The 18515-nt window shown below is 38.1% G+C and overlaps 1 protein-coding gene across 5 annotated transcripts in view; it reads left to right on the forward strand.

Annotated features, from left to right (window-relative positions):
* The window catches only part of LOC114478766 (sodium channel protein type 2 subunit alpha-like), a 36669-nt gene extending 25618 nt beyond the window's left edge, over positions 1–11051 (forward strand). For all 5 annotated transcript variants that reach the window (XM_028472033.1, XM_028472025.1, XM_028472042.1 and 2 more), the window contains 10 exons: positions 2416–2560; positions 3716–3870; positions 3949–4122; positions 4832–4954; positions 5639–5914; positions 7323–7376; positions 7454–7591; positions 9151–9255; positions 9353–9623; positions 9738–11051. In XM_028472033.1, the coding sequence (XP_028327834.1) occupies positions 2416–2560; positions 3716–3870; positions 3949–4122; positions 4832–4954; positions 5639–5914; positions 7323–7376; positions 7454–7591; positions 9151–9255; positions 9353–9623; positions 9738–10921 (2625 nt within the window). In that variant the 3' untranslated portion in view covers positions 10922–11051. The remainder of the gene's footprint in view (positions 1–2415; positions 2561–3715; positions 3871–3948; positions 4123–4831; positions 4955–5638; positions 5915–7322; positions 7377–7453; positions 7592–9150; positions 9256–9352; positions 9624–9737) is intronic.
* Positions 11052–18515: the final 7464 nt, after the last annotated feature.

An 18515-nucleotide genomic window follows, 5' to 3' on the forward strand; every position in this document is an offset into this window, starting at 1 on the left:
GCCCCAATGTAAAAATATAAGCTATAACTAAGTTGTTTAAAAGCTCAACTGTTTACATTATGTATTGTTCTTCTTTAAGGCATTCTGAGTATTTCAAATTTTTAAAACTCTTTGTGTGTTATCTGTTTTTGTTTCACTGCATTGATCTTATTACACAACTTATTAAAAGTACTAAAAATTCTAACCAGCATGATAGGTTTTGTACCAAAGGCCTTGTAAAGACCATGGACAGCGGGATAAGGAGTTACCTGCTAAAGAACAAAGAAAGGGACGGAAACTTCCTTTCAGAAAGCACTTGCCAGCAGCATGCTTTCATCATTCCCATGCCGTATTAGCTCGCTCCCACGGCAATCAGGGCTGCTGCACTGTGTATGATGACATGTTTCCTTATTGTGTGCATACAACATGAGGCCACCCAACGCCATGTTGGCCCTTAAGAAAAACTATCAGGAAATGCATTGCCTGACGCAACTACCTTGTTAGCAGATGATTATGTTCTATATTTTAGTTTAACAACCTTAAGTGTTGCAGGGCCATGTCAGCAAAAAAGTCAAATCATTTTGTTGATGAAAGAGAATGTCTTTTGACTTCTGTTTTCTACGTTCTCTAGACTCGTATGGTAGTTAGAACTAAAATTATGACCTCTGCCAAAAAGTCAATATTTTTACCATGGTTTATTTATTTATTTGTTTGTATGTAGGATTATGTAAAAAGTACTTTACAAATTTAAACTTTGGCGGGGACCCAGATTAATATACTGATTCTGGATCTTTTTCTAAAAATTCAATAATTCTTATCTTTCATCTTGAACAAAATTTCAAAAGTTCATATCTTGGCTGGTTGACCGATCTTACCCAGTTATCTCGGGTTGGTTACTCAACAACCCCACAGAGTTGAATCCAGATTAGATCTATATTTCATTGCTATTTTTCCAAAAAAAATTAGGGGTGCTCTTACATTTCAATCTACTGTATTGTTATTAATGGGGATAGAAATTCCTTCCAAGCCTTTAAAGTGTGAATAATCCTGGTACCATGATCAGAATCAGTGATCCAGATAACTGCCAATATCTGGCAAAGAGGAGGTTTGGCATTTGGTGGAGGTTTTTGTTCGCAAGAAGTATGTTATACAATAAACAACTTTAAATTCCCAACCAAATCTTCAGTAAGGTTACTTGGCAAATAAAACCTTGTTTAACACTTAAGTAAATTTCAAGACCTTCTGATTTTTTTTCATTTGAAGGCAGATGGATAAATTCTTTTATGTCTGCTGCTCAGCTAACACTGCTCTGCTAAACGCATTGCTAATGTAACACAATAAAAACCGTCAACGATTATTGTCTATTATGCTAAGTGGCTGTGAATGACTACTGCTTAGGACTGGCTCATTCATTTTTCTCACAGTTGAGACTATGCTTGTATTTTCTGAGCTAACTGAAATTGCCCACAGTCATACTGGTGGAGGTTAGCTATAGCTTCAGCGCCTTTAGCTGTAGCTATTAACGGGCTATGCAAGTGTGATCTTACCTAAGAATGGAGTGAATTGTGTGCCACCAATTCGCTGGTTTCTTAACGAGCTACCTGAGCTGTTTGATGCTTTTTCTGGATCTAATATGTTTACTCCTTGCACCAAAGACGAGACCTAAAATTCTCTTGAAACTCTACTTTTAAAGAGTCAGAGTAGCACTAAGTCCTGTGTGTTTTCTGGCTGTGCTTGGGGGGTTACTTCAAGCTACAACTGCAGACCACATGATGTCTTATTAACAGTGCACAGTACTGGTTTTTGCTGGTAAGCTAATGGGGTCATCCATCTACTTCAACTCAAACAAAGGAAGCTTGTACACAGCGTGTTTACTGTTTTCATGTCACTGAGGAAAATGTTTGGTGAGGCTTTTTGCTTTGAGGGAGGGGGGACGATCACTCGTGTAATAATTGGATGGTAACTCACAGAATGATGAAACGATTTGAGTCAATTTCTCAGTGGACATGAAAATACACGTACACGTTCTGCTTGGTACGATTTCGAGCTTGGATTGATGATGCACTGGAATACTGCATGCACTCTTCCTCAAAACGAGGTGCTGTCAAACGTACCCACAGTGCATTTCCGGAATGCCAACCTCCTTATGCCACGTAATCTGATTGGAACCATCAGATAAAACAAAAAACAAAGCCTGTAGGTACATTTGATCGATTGTGCATGTGATGATGATGATGATGATGATGATGATGATAATGATACAAATGACTTCAAGAGCCCAACTCTGTGAGCTAATATTGACTAAGGTATGCAGTTGTGGCACTGATGTACATGTGAATGAACAATGCTCAGAAGGTTGGCTCCTCCACACACCTGATCTTCTGCAGCTCCGGGATTCACTCTGTAACTTTGCTTTCTCCCTCCTCGCCCGTGCAGAAGCTCGATGTGGAGCCCGAGCCCGAGCCCCGACTGAGCTCATCGGAGGGCAGCACGGTTGATATCCGCCCCCCAGGAGATGGGGTGGAATCAATTGAGCTTGAACCAGAAGAGTCGCTGGATCCGGAGGCCTGCTTTACCGAGGGTGAGCAATGGTGGCAGGAATGAGGACTGTGGTCGTAGCTGGGTTTGCAAAATAATGCGAATTGCGTGTTGAACGTGTTTCCATTTAAGCGAGTTTTGGCAGGAGCCTCGTGAATCCAGTGAAATTTCATCCTGTGAGACTTCGCTGCAGGAAAATGGACGTTCCAAACTTCCATATAACACTCCGTGTTCCTTTGTTGTTTCACTCTTATATGGCAGTAAGAATTTTTAAGTATAATGCTAATAAATGTCCCGGTCTCTCCTTTTGTATACACATACCGCGTCACGTTTTCTCGAAGAGAAGTGGTCATGTGATCAGCTATGTCATGTCGTGAAATTCCGAAAAAAGTTTTTCCATTGTGCTTTTGCGATGCATTTCAAAATTGAAACGTCTGATAAACCTCCTCATGAAAGAGTAAAAAGCTTTCAGCAATATTTGAGTGTTTTTTGTATTCATTACCAGTTTTTATTGCGCAATTTCGATTTTGCACGTTTTTAAGGGTAATGGTGAACTTGTGATAACACTTCGGAAACACTTATACACGTCTTATAGTTTAATTTTATGTCAGGAAATTCTCAAATAACTTAATCCTAAATTCCAGACTGTATAATAGGGAATCTTTGTCTTGTTTTTTCACTATCATGGGGGTTTCAATCACATTATCTCTGCAAGTTTTGCATAACGTACTCATACTTTCTTAATCAAATCACCAAACCAGATTCCAGACTTGAACTACTTTTTTCTAATTTCTTGAATTATGTCTCATTATGTGCAAACTAAGGGTAATGTAGTAAACACAGTAAGACACGACAAGTAATATGGATAGTGGTACCAACCTTGTGTCAACAGCCATTCTTGAAAAAAAAAAAAGTTTGATCAGTAGTTTAAATGTGTAGATGAATGACAAACGTGGAGGTTTTATTTTTTATTTTTTAGTTCTTTAAAAATACAAATAAATAACAAGGGAAGTCTTTACACTCCTCCAGTATGGAACCCTGATTTTTTTTCTAAAGCTTGTGTCAATGAGCAGTTCCTGTTATTGAAGATTTACCATTCAAGGATTTGTATTTCTGTTATCATTTTTTTGGGGAAGTTATTAAAATATTTGAGCAACGCATCCAGAGCTGATGATCCTGTTTCTAATTGTCCTTACAGGCTGTGTGAGCAGGTTCCAGTGCTGTCAAATCAATGAGGAGGACAGCAATTATAAGAGCTGGTGGACTCTGAGAAAGACCTGTTTCATCATAGTGGAGCACAACTGGTTTGAGTCCTTTATTATCTTCATGATCCTCCTCAGCAGTGGAGCGCTGGTGAGTGGGTGCATAATCTCTGGTGTTTGTTAGAAGTATCCCTTGGAGCCCTTAGGATGTTCTTCTTCGTCTGAACAGGCATTTGAGGATGTCTACATCGAGCAGAGACGCACAGTCAAAACGGTGCTGGAGTACGCAGACAAGGTCTTCACTTACATCTTCATCCTGGAGATGCTGCTGAAGTGGGTCGCCTACGGCTTTGTCAAGTACTTCACCAACGCCTGGTGCTGGCTGGACTTCCTCATCGTTGACGTATGTGCAACGTGTTGCAATGTTCTTTTCAAAATGAAGCTTCAAGACAGCTAATGCAACAGCACTATTTACACTTAGTATTTTTTGGACTTTTTTCAGGTCACAAACTGATCATTGTCAGATTTATTATTATTATTATATATTATGTATTCATTTTTCCTGGTTAAGACCTCCACTTTAGGTCCAGTTTTACCTTAGAAAAATGCTGCCTTTTTAAAAAAAGTTTTATAAGTAAATAAGTTTTATACTTATTAACTTTGATTGTTTTGCACAACATGTGGGAGGGAGGCTAAGGAAATGCTCATGCATTATATATACATTTTTTATTGTAGTTTATTTGATTTGTATTTATTTCAATTTATTATTATTTTTTTAAATTTTGTTTTGCTTCATTTCATTTTATGATTTATTCATTTTTTTATATATTATGTTTATTTTTTAAAAAAGTTTTTATTTCATTAATTTTTTTAATTTTATGAAGTCAAGTTATGTTTTACTTTATTTTTTTTGATTTAGATTTATTAAAATGTTTTCAAATGTTTATTCAATTTTTTGTTTGACTTTATTTTGGATTAATTCATTTTTTTTTAAATTTTCTTTAACTTTTTTTTGTGTGCATCATCCTCATTTTTTTTTCTGTAAATTCAGTTGATTTAGGCTTTTTTATTAATTTTCACCCATCGTTGCTCATACGTTTCCTGTCTTCCAGGTGTCCTTGGTCAGCCTGATAGCCAACGCTCTTGGTTACTCTGAACTTAGTGCCATCAAGTCTCTGAGGACGCTGCGAGCGCTCCGGCCCCTGAGGGCCCTGTCTCGGTTTGAGGGCATGAGGGTAAGGGAAGGACCAAACTGATGATGATTATCATATTTTCTAGTACGATTACATCGGTTTTAATTTTATTAGCTTTTCTATTAACTTGACTTTTATGCCATTGTATCATATTTCTCTGAGTTTGACCCAAGGGTTGTTTATATATGTTAGTATTTGTTGGAATGAGTTTGATATTGTAATTCCTCTACATGCATGACTTTTCTTACATTGTGCCGACGGGTGACGGTTTCTTGCCTTTGTTGTTTTCCGATGTCGTTTGTGGTGCTTTTGACCTGTAATATTTTTCTTTGTTGTGTGTCTTTTTTCATTTGCAGTCAGACAAAATGTTGTGACTTCATCCGCCTCTCTAAGGTTCTTTTCTGTTTTGCTTTTTTGATATCTATTGAATTTTAAACCTCTACCTTCCTGTGCTCTTCTTCTTCTTCTTTTTCTAATTCTTTTTCTTCTCCTCAATATTGATGATATTGTAAACCTCTCTTTGGGGTTTGTTTTTATGAAAAAAAAAGCTTCAGATTGGTTTATAATGTGGAAACTTTTGTTATTATTCTGTCATCACTATTGGGGAAAATGCTGCCAAATTTTTATGGATGAATAAAATGAGCAGTTTAAGTGATTAGATGATTGTAATGAGCTCTTGTGGCTCCTTGGAGGGCTAAGTTTAGTCGTCTGCTCCAACCTCTCCAGGTGGTGGTGAACGCGCTGCTGGGGGCCATCCCCTCTATCATGAATGTGCTGCTGGTGTGCCTAATCTTCTGGCTGATCTTCAGCATCATGGGCGTCAATCTGTTTGCGGGGAAGTACTACCACTGCGTCAACACCACCACGAACGATCTGATCTCCATCAGCTTGGTCAACAACAAAAGCGAGTGCTTGAACTTTGTCAACGACAGCGCACGCTGGAAAAACGTCAAGATCAACTTCGATAACGTCGGGGCCGGCTATTTGGCTTTGTTGCAAATCGTAAGTTTTAATTTTTTTAACAGTTCCTTTAAATTATTTAGAAAAAAAATAACTTCTAGTACAAAAAAGCATTTAGAACAAGGAAAAATAATTCATACAGCGCTAAAACTCTATAGACTCTCTTTAGAGTGAACACCAGGGCTTCCCAGTGCGTTAGTTAATATTTTTATACCAAGGAAATTGGTTTATTTTCCAAATAACCCATGTAGTGTTCATTTTTACTTCACATACTGTATATATTAGCAGAATCAGAAACAGTTTTATTGTCCGGTATTGTTTACACCAGAGGTTTCCAACCTTTTTTGGGTCGTGACCTCATTTTGATATCACAACTGTCCGGTGACTTTGAACTACATTTATATTTGAGAATGTTGATATTTATTGTGTGTGTATTTGACAAATAAGAAGTTAAAAATGGAATTTGAATCAGTTTTTTCACCTAAGTGACCCCACATGGGGTCCCGACCCCAAGGTTGAAAAACACTGGTTTACGCTAAGCTTTTTTTTTTTTTGTTTTTTTTTTTAAGGGTAAGAGGACAAATACACTGTGGCAATTTAGGAAAAGATTTAAAGAAATTATTGAGGGAAAATGAGTGGTTTAACTGGATTTTTTGTTGTTAACATATTGTTTAAATGTATGAAGATATACTGTATGCGCTCGTGTTATGTACGAAAGTGGATAAAACCAAAGGAAGTAAGCTATTGTAGTAAGACTTTGGAAGAGGGAGTGGGAATTAATAAGTGTTAAGTTTCATCCCACTCCTTTTCGAGCAGCATTGGATTTTTTTGTTTTCTGTGGATTATTGTCGTATGTTGTACATACTGTACACTTTTTCATTGTGTGCTTGAAATAAAACTAACAGACAAACTAACTGTCAATTTCAAATAGTTTTTGCATTTTGTTCTCTTTTTTTTTTTTGACCTGTAGCTTTACTAACTTAAACATCTCTCCATTTGCTCGTGGTAAAACATTACTAACTGACCGATTGCTAACAGTTTGGATTTTTCCCCCCTTTTCGTAAAGACCTTGGCTGGAGAAATTAGAATCGGACCCAAATGCAGACAGGAATTAGATGCAGGCAGGGTTATTTACAGTAACTACACACCAGCTAAAAACATACTGTCCCTTTAAACACCAATGGAACCTTGGAATAAGTAATGACAACAGTATGACAAAATGTTTTATTAAGTGAATTTCTTTTGTTTTGTTTTTTTAAATAGCTTTTTTTCCTAACATTTTTTTGGTGTCATGAGCATTTTGAACAAAGGTCGACCATATTAAAGGAAATGTTGATTTCATTACAAAGCTTGCAAGCCCTCTCAAACTCTCCTGAAATGATGGTGTTTAGATTGTATTCCTCAGAGGTTGTGAGGTTTAATGTAACTTTTTTTTTTTTGTCTCATCCAGGCTACATTTAAGGGTTGGATGGACATCATGTATGCAGCCGTGGACTCTCGAGACGTAAGTATCGCTAATTTTTACCGGATCGCAGATGCTATTTCTCAACTAAAACAATCACTGTGCTGGTTTCGTTTCAGGTGGAAGACCAACCAAAATATGAGGTCAACCTGTACATGTACCTGTACTTTGTCATCTTCATCATTTTTGGCTCCTTCTTCACCCTCAACCTCTTTATTGGTGTCATCATCGACAACTTCAACCAGCAGAAGAAAAAGATAAGTGGTTTTTATTTTAAGTTTGTGTGAATCGTTGAAACAAAAAAGCAGGAGTTGTAAGATATCTATATATGCAGATGACCTTCTGCTCTTTCAGTTTGAAAACTAATGGTGAATCAAACTCATAACAGCTGACTTTATATACGAGTAGAGCTTGTAAATTGCGAGATTGAATCTAGTTTGAAACAGCCAACAAATGCAGGATATTTGTCACATTTTTGTATTTGTGTCATTGTATTGTATTAAAAGAGAAAATTTCACGGTAACATGATTAATAAAGAATGACAAGATTATAAATTCTGGCTTATTACAGCCCAAGCTAGTTGAAAAAACAAAAAGTAACAAAGCACACAGAATGTATTTTACATTATTGCAATACTTTTAATAACTGTATTAAAACCTAGCTCAAGTAAAGTGTTTTACTTGATAAAAAAGTGCTAGCATGGCTTAAACAGCACATTGCTTTCTTTTAGCTAGTTGGTAATGCAAAGTTGAATTGAATAAACAAAGCATGCAGGCAATATATTCCAGTGTACTCCATATCCTCGCTTATTATAATGAATAACTGGAACAGCTAATAGAGATGTGGCATCATACAAAAAAAAAGAAAAAGCTTTTGTGTGTTTGTGTTGAAATAAAAAAAATGTTTGAACTTAAATCAATTAAATATAAATAATGTGAATCTACTACAAACATCAGAATGCTTTGTCGTCCTTTAACTATTAAAGTATTTTAGCTTATTACACATCAGTTACATTGCTGCCATTAAAATCACTGAGGGAACATGAGTCACTTCGAAACACACACACACACACACACACGTTAAGTTGGCAACGCCCAAGAGGGGGTGTGGAGGAATCACGTTATGTCCTGGAGACGTTCCTGTCTGACTGAATGAGTGAATCTTCCTCAGCAGCCATTGCATCACACAGATGCTTATTAAGTGTGGACCCCCCCCCTTGGGGATAGAGATCACTCATTGAGTGAGCAGCAGTGAGAGTACCATGTGTGCCCAGAGTGCCACTCTTCACTCATTCCTGTTGTTAATGATGGAATTCTGGAGAGATGGAAAACCTTTATCACTGTGGAGGCCACAAAAAGGAAATTGTCTGACCTGAGGGCCACATTATCAATAATAATGTCTGCATTTAATCAATAAAGGAAATAACTAAGGTTTTTGTGTGTTTTAGTAGTCCTTCATTATGCTTTTTTTTTGCATTTTTCTTTCACTTTTTGTATTTATTCTTTATTTTTTGCAACATTGTATTATTTTTCTCTCATTTTTGTGCATTTTTCTTGTAACCTCATTTTTGTTTTTGTTGGTTTTTTTTGTATATTTTTCTCTCATTTGGTGTTTCTTTTAGGTAACACTTTACTTGAAGTTTTATACATAAGGCTGACATAACGCTCAATGAATAAATTGTCATGAAGGCTGTCATTAAGTGTTGTTTGATATATTATGACACCTTTCGCTAAATTCTAACACCATGAAAGCTATGTTGGCATTTTTTAGGTTATAAGAATGTGGTTATAACCAGATATTGTTGTTCTTTCTTTACTTTGGAGGTCAGGACATCTTCATGACTGAGGAACAGAAGAAATACTACAATGCCATGAAGAAGCTTGGCTCAAAGAAACCACAGAAACCGATACCCCGGCCAACGGTAAGACTCTAACCTCTTCTCACTCCTCATTTAAACGCAATACAAAATGATGTCTGAAATATTCCACTGGGGTTTGTCATCGTCTTTTCTCTCTCAGAACGCGTTTCAAGGCTGCGTATTCGACTGCATCACAAAGCAGGCTTTCGACATCGTCATCATGATCCTCATTTGCCTTAACATGGTGACCATGATGGTGGAAACGGACGACCAGACGCCGGATATGGACAAAATCCTCTACTGGATAAACTTGGTCTTCATTGTGCTTTTTACCGGGGAGTGCATGCTTAAGATGATCTCTCTGCGTCACTATTACTTCACAATTGGCTGGAACGTCTTTGACTTTGTTGTAGTCATCCTCTCCATCGTAGGTATGGAGACATTTGAGGTTTTCCATTTGTTTGCCATCTATCTAGTCTAGTTATCCCTTTCTCCAACATTCAAGTAAAATATTGGCCTTGACGTGATATTTTTCTTTCTTGCAGGTATGTTTTTATCTGAAGTTATTGAAAAATACTTTGTCTCCCCGACCCTGTTTCGAGTTATCCGCCTGGCCAGGATCGGCCGTATCCTCCGCCTTATCAAAGGAGCCAAGGGCATCCGGACGCTTCTCTTTGCTTTGATGATGTCACTTCCTGCCCTGTTCAACATTGGCCTCCTCCTTTTCCTAGTCATGTTCATCTATGCCATTTTCGGAATGTCTAACTTTGCCTACGTCAAGCGAGAGTCTGGAATTGACGACATGTTCAACTTTGAGACCTTTGGGAACAGTATGATCTGCCTGTTTCAGATCACCACCTCAGCAGGCTGGGACACCCTGATGGCACCCATTCTCAACAAGAGGGAGCCAGACTGTGACAGCCAGATGGAGCACCCGGGTAATTTATACAAAGGCAACTGTGGCAACCCTTCTGTGGCAATTTTTTTCTTTGTCAGCTACATTATCATTTGCTTCCTCATCGTGGTCAACATGTACATTGCCGTCATCCTGGAGAACTTCAGCGTGGCCACAGAGGAGAGCGCCGAGCCCCTGAGCGAGGACGATTTTGAGATGTTCTACGAGGTGTGGGAACGCTTTGATCCTGACGCCACACAGTTCATGGAGTACAGCAAGCTTTCAGACTTTGCCAACGCCCTCGATCCACCGCTACGCATGCAAAAGCCCAACATGATCCAGCTTATTTCAATGGACCTGCCCATGGTGAGTGGCGAGCGCATCCACTGCCTGGACATCCTGTTTGCCTTCACCAAACGAGTGTTGGGTGAAGGCGGTGAGATGGACGTGTTGCGAGGACAGATGGAGGAGCGATTCATGGCCTCCAACCCATCCAAAGTGTCTTACGAGCCCATCACCACGACCTTGAGGCGCAAGCAAGAGGAAATGGCGGCCATTATTATCCAGAGAGCCTTTCGCCGTTTCATGATCCGACTGGCCATGAAGAAGGCCTCGGCGCTCTACAAGGAGCAGCTGAAGGTGGGCATCCGCGACCCCGACAAGGACATTATGGTCATCAGCAAGTACAATGAGAACTCCACCTCGGACAAAACAGATGTGACGCCTTCCACAGCGTCGCCGCCCTCCTACAACAGTGTGACCAAGTCGGACAAGGACAAATACGAGCAGGAAAATAGGGAAAAGGAAAATAAGGGGAAAGACAGAAAAAAATAGAACAAAAATAAGCCAATGCATCGGACACACAAGGGAAACTTGTTTACAGCTCTTAGAAGGGGTGGTTATTTGTTCGCATGTGTGTTGATTTTCCAGAGACGCAGAACGCTGTGCCAGAGAAGGCCAAAAATGGCAGAAAAATGTGGTAAGAGTCAATCTCAAGAGGGAATGACACAAATGAAATCCAGCCAACACTGCCAGAGTTTGAATAGAACCCCACCTATTTGCAAAACTCTTGTGATTTTCCTTTTGGTTGTCATTGCTATCCGACATACTTGAGTGTACTGTTGAGTCGTCTGTAGGTAGTGCTGCTACTATAAATCCAGTGTCTTGAATTTTTAATTGCTGTATCACAATTACTTTTCTATCGAGGAAGAATGTTCATTCGTTTTTGTTTCTTTCTACATTTTGGTGTTGCAACGGAGAGTGTGTCCACAGTTTTCACAGTCAGAAGATCCCTAAGTGCAGAACAGGTCAATGCTGGAACACGACAATAGCTGTCTAAGTCACATAAAGCAAGGTGAGCACCTTCTTGATTCTCGGTTCACACAGCGTCTGAAGCTATAAAACACTCCATAACCGCTGAAGTACAATGAACAAATCCATTGTATTCCCTTTTGTGTGAAACTGTTACCGTGGGTCTTGCCCATGCTTCTCCATCCCTGTTTGTGGTGGAAACCAATCAACTTCGGTGGGAATCTGAATGTATGCAAGATGAAGGAACAAGCCACATTTAGATAAAACACTGTGCAAATAGATTTGGACCAAAAAATTTCACCACTCCAGAATTTTGAAAAACAAAAATGATCAGTACCTGACTATTATCATCGTCTTATCACATACAAAGATTCAACAAGCTTGTATCTCCTTACCAGCCTAAACCAACTCCTTCCATCTGATTCTTTAGTCAAATCAAATTGCTGTTGTTTGCCTCGCACTATATTAACTGAGGATGGACAGATTCTCTACTAAAATCGTAATGATTGAATGATAGACTCTCAATTAAAAACAAGCAATATCCCAGTCTGAGCTAGGAAAATAGGATGCAGAGGGGCTTCATAATGTTATCTTAAAATGATTGCTAGTAATTACTCATGTTAAATTATTTTGTAAATGGTGTTGCCAATTTAGCCACTTCACCACTATATTTAGCAACTTTACAGACAACAGCCCCATCAACGTTTTCTTTTTAAAGTGACAAGCAATACAATGACTTTCAGCGACTTTTGGGAAAAAGTCAATAGACATCGAACAACTTAACATACTGTCCAATTACTTGACCGTGGATCCCATGTTCAGTCCCATTATCAGAGCCATCAGTACCTCAATCTAAGGTTTCTATTATCCGTCTTCCCTATGTATTTTTCCTTTCTCGCCATCCATTCATCCACTGAAGTTTTTTGAATGGGCTTTAGTGAGACAAGAAACTTCAACTCCCTTGTTTAACTATCTGGAAAGTCTAGCACCTATATATCCAATAAAACCCAGAGGCTCTAGAATCTAGAATTAGTGACATTTAAACAAAATGGATAGAAAACAGTATATTAAAGAATTATTTTGCAAATGCGGATAAGTCCGTTATAAGTTTTCAGAAAATCAGTGGTGTCATGTATGTGTCATATCCAGGTTAAGTGACTTTGAACAAGGGTAGGATACCACCTCTCAAAACCCATTCCATTATCACCTTCAAATACTCAAATTAGGCCATGACATCATCTAGCTGCTTCTACCGACTTTTAGGGCGGCCAATGGAGAGTTTCTTTATTGGGAAGTTGGCAACACTGATTGCAAACAGTGTTGAAGGTGACCTTGAGGAAGCAAAATTGCTTTGTCATTCACGGGTTTTATAGAATCGAGAAAGTTTCATAAGCATCCAATAACACTACGTTCACACTGCAGGTCTTAATGCACATTCAGATTGTTTTTGTGTTTGTGATTGTTCATATTACATATTAAATATGTCTTCAATCTGTTTGGAGTATGAACGGAATGTGACCCTGAAGTGACCCGCATGCACAGAAGAGGTCCTAAGGTGACATGACCCCATAGGCATGTACAGTGTTCACGGAAGTAAATATGGAAGCGTCCAGTGTAGGTCTGTGTGAGAAAGCACCTCGCATTGCAAACAATCGGATATGTATCCGATTTAGGACTACATATGGCGCGTTTCCATTGACGGTGTCAGCTCTACATTGCTCCGCACTCCTCACTTTCGGGACTTGAAGCTGTTTTTCCGGAGCGTTTCCATTGCGCACCAACCTGACACGCCAGACTCCACGGATTGCACTTTTTTTGCTGCCATCCTCACAAGATCGCCAACAAAAATCAATGGTGGCCAAATGCTTCCTCTCTGTGCATGAGTTGATGACTCTACGCTGCGATTTTTTTCTGACGCAATCAGTGTCTGCTTTGTGCCTACGTCACATTTTCAGACCAGGGCTTAATTTTTGGAACCTCAACAAAGGAGGTACGAAAGAATAGCAACACCAGGTACCACGGAGTGGTAGAGCTGAGCCGATACCACCAGTGGAAACGCGGAAAAAGTGACCTGGGTCGGATTTGAAAAAAAAAATTCGCAATTGTGCTGTTCAGACTGTCTTTAACAGATCAGATACAGGTCACATATGAGCAAAAAGATTGGATTTGGGTCGCATTTGCCTGCAGTGTGAACGTTGCCTAATATCCTATCATGTCCTGACACAACTGTTGTAATAACTTTAATAGTCGCCCCCTAGAAGCTAATCTATACACTGCTGTAGAACAGGAGTTTTTTTTGTTCTAGATCCTGTCAAAAAAACGCACTTTTTTTTTTAAATGTGACGCTCAGACTTGCTCGTCCTGCCACTTTTGTCTCACGGTGTCTCTCCACCTTCGTCTCCACCAACTCTCGTAAAGAAAACGTCTGATGTAAAGAAAAAAAACATTCCATCTTGACTTTGACCATATAACATGTTTTATAGTCATGATGTAACCGGATGTTTGTAAGTCTTTCAGGTTGTTGAATCAGAGAAGCGAGTGGTTTTAATGTTGTAGTTTTGATTTGTAAATAAAATCACTATTTGGGCCCTCGGTATGCATCGCACTTACATCTGATGTGAGAGCACTTTTTAGTTTTTTATCCCCATTGCGAAGTCATACAAAGTGTGGCATCATCATACTCTACGTGTGTGTGTGTGTGTATTGGCCGAACCTTGGAATCAGGAGGAAGCTCGCGTGTGTACATATAAATGCATTAAAGCAACAGGGCCACAACGGAATCATGTCAGAAGTTCATATGTAATTAGTTTTCTGTAATCAATGGGAAACACTGGAATGTATCCGTCAATGTGAGGTCTTTCTTCAGGTTGCTCAATGCATTTGCTCATTGATCAGATTTGAGTCACGTTTCTTTCTTTCTTTTTTGATGAAACATGGACGCTCCCGTTATCTGTAGATACCAATCATGAAGCAATCAGTCGCCATCTCTCATTGCGCTTCTAGTGTTTCAGTGAACTGCATGCCAGAAGTGACAAATATCCTCTAATGTGGTAAGATGGTTTTAAAGCCAAAAGAGTAAAAGACTTGTTTTTTTGTGAGCGCAATTTTTATTTTCTGCCTTTTCTCCCCCTGGGTTCATGTTTTCCACTGAAGTGTGATTGTCTCAACAGGATCATCCACGTGGCTTAAAATTACACGCTACACAAATAATGTGTCTGTTTTCAAAAATGTAACGTGTTTTTTCCTCACTTGTTGGTCATAACCAAAGATGTGACAACAAAATACAAAACTTAGACTTCCAAAATAAAATTTACTTTGGGAAGCACACTGCGCATGTAAGGTGCATTTATTCTGAAGTTTAAATGCAGTCTTTCAACTATTCTTCTCAATGCATCTTTGTGTATATTTATCATTTCAATGGAATTTTGTATTTCTTTAGTCATTGTTTTTGTCCATTTCTGTTGTTTACAATATTTCAAAATAATCTTTCTGCAGATACAAACAGGTTGCTTTTAGAGTTTACATGGTTTACATTTTTATGGACATTTCAAAATGTAAGTAAACCCATTTCTGTGTCGCGTCCACGTTAACCTTTTTCCATTTCTTCTTCCCTATTCAATTAAGATGACTTGACTGGCCGTTAAATTTCCCAAAATTATACCAAAATTAATAGTCAACGACTGTCCTACGTTTTTTATTTATATGTTTCAGATGCCGGGATGATTATGCAGAATTATGTCGCAAAAATGCCCTTTAACTACTCTGCTTTACAGCCATCCATTGTATGGGAAAAAATAAAATGAAAATTCATCCGAATCAAAAAATACTTTAATTATTCCACAGGTAAATTATGTGTTTTAGGGTTTAGTTTGTGTCTGCAAAATCTTGTGTAGCTGCGATTACGTAGCACACGATTACGAGCAAAATTTGACATATTCATTTGTTTAGTACACCTGGTAGCTTGGGACCTCATTTAAAAAAAAAAAAAAAAGTTTCAGGTTTTTTTAAATTTCAGAATGTGATTTCTGCATTTTCCGTGAGTCCCCACATTTTTGTTGTGTAGAATGTTTCTTTAAAACAATGTCTTATTTAATTTTTATTCGTTTGTAGTTAGATTTTGAAGCTGTCTTTAATTATTTATTTATTTTTTATCTGTATTTGATGTAAATTATCCTTTTTTTTTTTTTTTTTGACATTTTGATATCCATTTTGTTGACCTTTCGTTACATGCACAAGCAGACTGGGAGAACTGGTGGTTCCAACAGCGATGTGATGTTTGTTTTTGTTTTCTACTGTAGCTATACAGGGGTGGGTGCAGGAAATACTGGTTAGGGAGGCACTGCAGCGGCGCAGACTGGGATTATGCTGGCACACTACATTTCAAATAATAAAACAACCACTTAAAATCCCAGTTAATAATACTGTTTACCCTAAAATGAATTATAATTATTTGCCACATGGGCATTTCCCTAATATGTTTTAGCAACAAAACGCGTTAAATATGTGATATGTTCTAAAATAGTTTATCATCTCTCCAGCTCCAAAAGTTACTACCCAGTATAAAGATTTAACTCTCCATACGATTAAAGTGATGAATGCATGACGCATTACTTTAAAAGCATAAAATTGTTTATCCTGACAATAAATATATATATATATATATATATATATATATATATATATATATATATATATATACATACATTAGTTAAGGTCATATCACTGTTTCAACAAAAAAAACCAATTCAAGCTACAATTTGAAATGCGGCTACATATCCATAATACTGGATAGTCTTTTAGTTCTAATTTTCCATCCCTTTCATCGGTTGCGTGTTTATGGTGTCATCTTCAACAATGACTCTTAAAAGCTTTGACCAAACATTGTCCTTACCTCCCCTTTCAAATCATGAAAAGAGTGTTTACTCAGCTGGTGAGGACAAATGATGAGAACATCCTCAAACACTAGTTTGAACCATCAGCTGTCTTTGAAATGGATTTGTGTAACTAAATAACATAAATCTGAGTCAGGATGAACATGTGAAATGGTGGAAACATGGAGAACATGCAACACGTGATTCCTTTGGTTGACCTTTTTTTCTTCCAAAAGCCATTCATGGTGTCAGTGTCAAATCCATGTCCTCTACACATGTGTTGTTGAAGAAGAAGAAGGAGCTGAGACGACCCCCACCCTTCTTCAGCAGACACTCCTCCTGCGCCTGTTTCTCCCTTTCTTGTTGCCTGGCAACCAAACATCACAGCTCCTATGCCTGTGATTGATCAGCAGGATCGTCGAGTCTGCTTTCCCACAATCCCTCGCTTGTATCATAAACAAGCAGACATGGGCACACCTCAGATTATGTAAGCGCATGGAATGAGCATGGCAAGGGTTGGTGAACAGTGTGTTCTTCGCATGTCACACACACACAATGGTCACAAAGGACCATGAGTTCCAACCTGGTGCCTGAACCTTAATGTGTCCGATTAAAACAGGGTTTTTAAACTTTGGGGTCAGGAACCCATGTGGCATCATTTGAAATGTCTAGTAATTGAGAAAAAAAAAAAATACTGATAAAATATTTATTTATAATTATTATTTTTTTTTTTTTTACAAATTAAAACAACACAATCTTAAACTGTTTTCTATACTTTCACTTCATCAAATATAAATATAGTTACTACCAATAAGATGCAATATAAAAATATCTGAGCTGGAACAACTTGTTACTAATACTGGAAACTGTATTTGTAATACAGTATAACAAACCTGATCAAAACACTAATTCTAGAAATTATTTTCTGTTTTTTGTTTATATATATATATACAGTTAGGAATTACAACTTCAATGCACATTTATCAACATAGAACAGTACAGGCAGTAGGAACCGAGGAAACATGCGTTCAAAATCGGAAAGTACCAAATTATTGGATTTAACCCTTATTACTGAAGACGTCATTTTTTTTTATATCTGGCGCCATCTGTTGGATTAACCTATAAATACACAATAATACACAATTGATACCCATTCACACAAAGCAATGTGGTTAAAGTGCCTTGCCCAAGGACACAATAACTTGGATAGAGTGGCATTCGAACCCACAAACCTTCAGTTACTGGATGCCCCACTCTACTACTGATCCACAGTGGTCCTTGATTATGATTTGAAAGTCACGTCTCCTTGCCCACCATTTACGTGGATACATTTCATGTAAAAAAAAAGTGATATTTTCCCAAAACATGCATGTGAGAGGGTATTACGCTTGATATTGCAATTTCTGTTTGATATTTTTAGATTAGTAAGTGAGTCAATTCCGTATTTCCTGTCCATTTTTCCGTAAGTATGTTATGCTATCCAAATTCCAAGACTAATATGAACTTGCTCTTGTGCATGAAATAATGTTTGAAATTCAAAAAGTTGCAAGTCGAGCCAAATAAATGAACAAAAATCCTATCGTAATCTCTCTAGGCCCAGAACAAAGACGTTAAAATATAATTCCTACCTCTGCAATGAAACAGTACAAAGGCCTGAATTGTGTTGGCCAATCTATACCTCATGCTTCCTGTGTACTAGCCAGACCTCAAACTCAGACCTGGAGCATGGGAGGAGAAAGGTCTACCACTGAACCACCATTACAACGAATTTGAAATGTTCTTCAGCTGTGGCATTTTGAAACAGTGAGAAATGGAGTGGCAGTCACATTCGAAGCATTCATTAACAATTTTTTGAAAAACCACGAATGCTGGGAATGCTACGCACTGCTACAAACTTTCTCCAGTTAGGTTGGGCTTTGTTGCGAGTGTCAAGAATGGGGTACAAGCATGGTACTTCAGCTGCCTCTCCTCTTCTTACCCCATCACTGTTGAACAGGGTCAATCTGGATTCATCAGACCACATGACCATCCATTGTTCCCATATCTAATATCTTTGTTCCCAAACGAATTGAAGCTGTTCTTTCAGATAAGCCTCATTGTGGTCTCCTTACGGTTACACATAGAACATAGATGTTGCCTTGTGATAAAGTGAGTAGAATTTAATCTATAATTGTAAAAGACTTGTGTATATATACATACACATGTCATCATCAAAGAATATCACATTTCCAAAGAACAGACAGGGA

Source organism: Gouania willdenowi, chromosome 2 (genome assembly GCF_900634775.1).
Source record: "Gouania willdenowi chromosome 2, fGouWil2.1, whole genome shotgun sequence".
NCBI lineage: Eukaryota > Metazoa > Chordata > Actinopteri > Blenniiformes > Gobiesocidae > Gouania > Gouania willdenowi.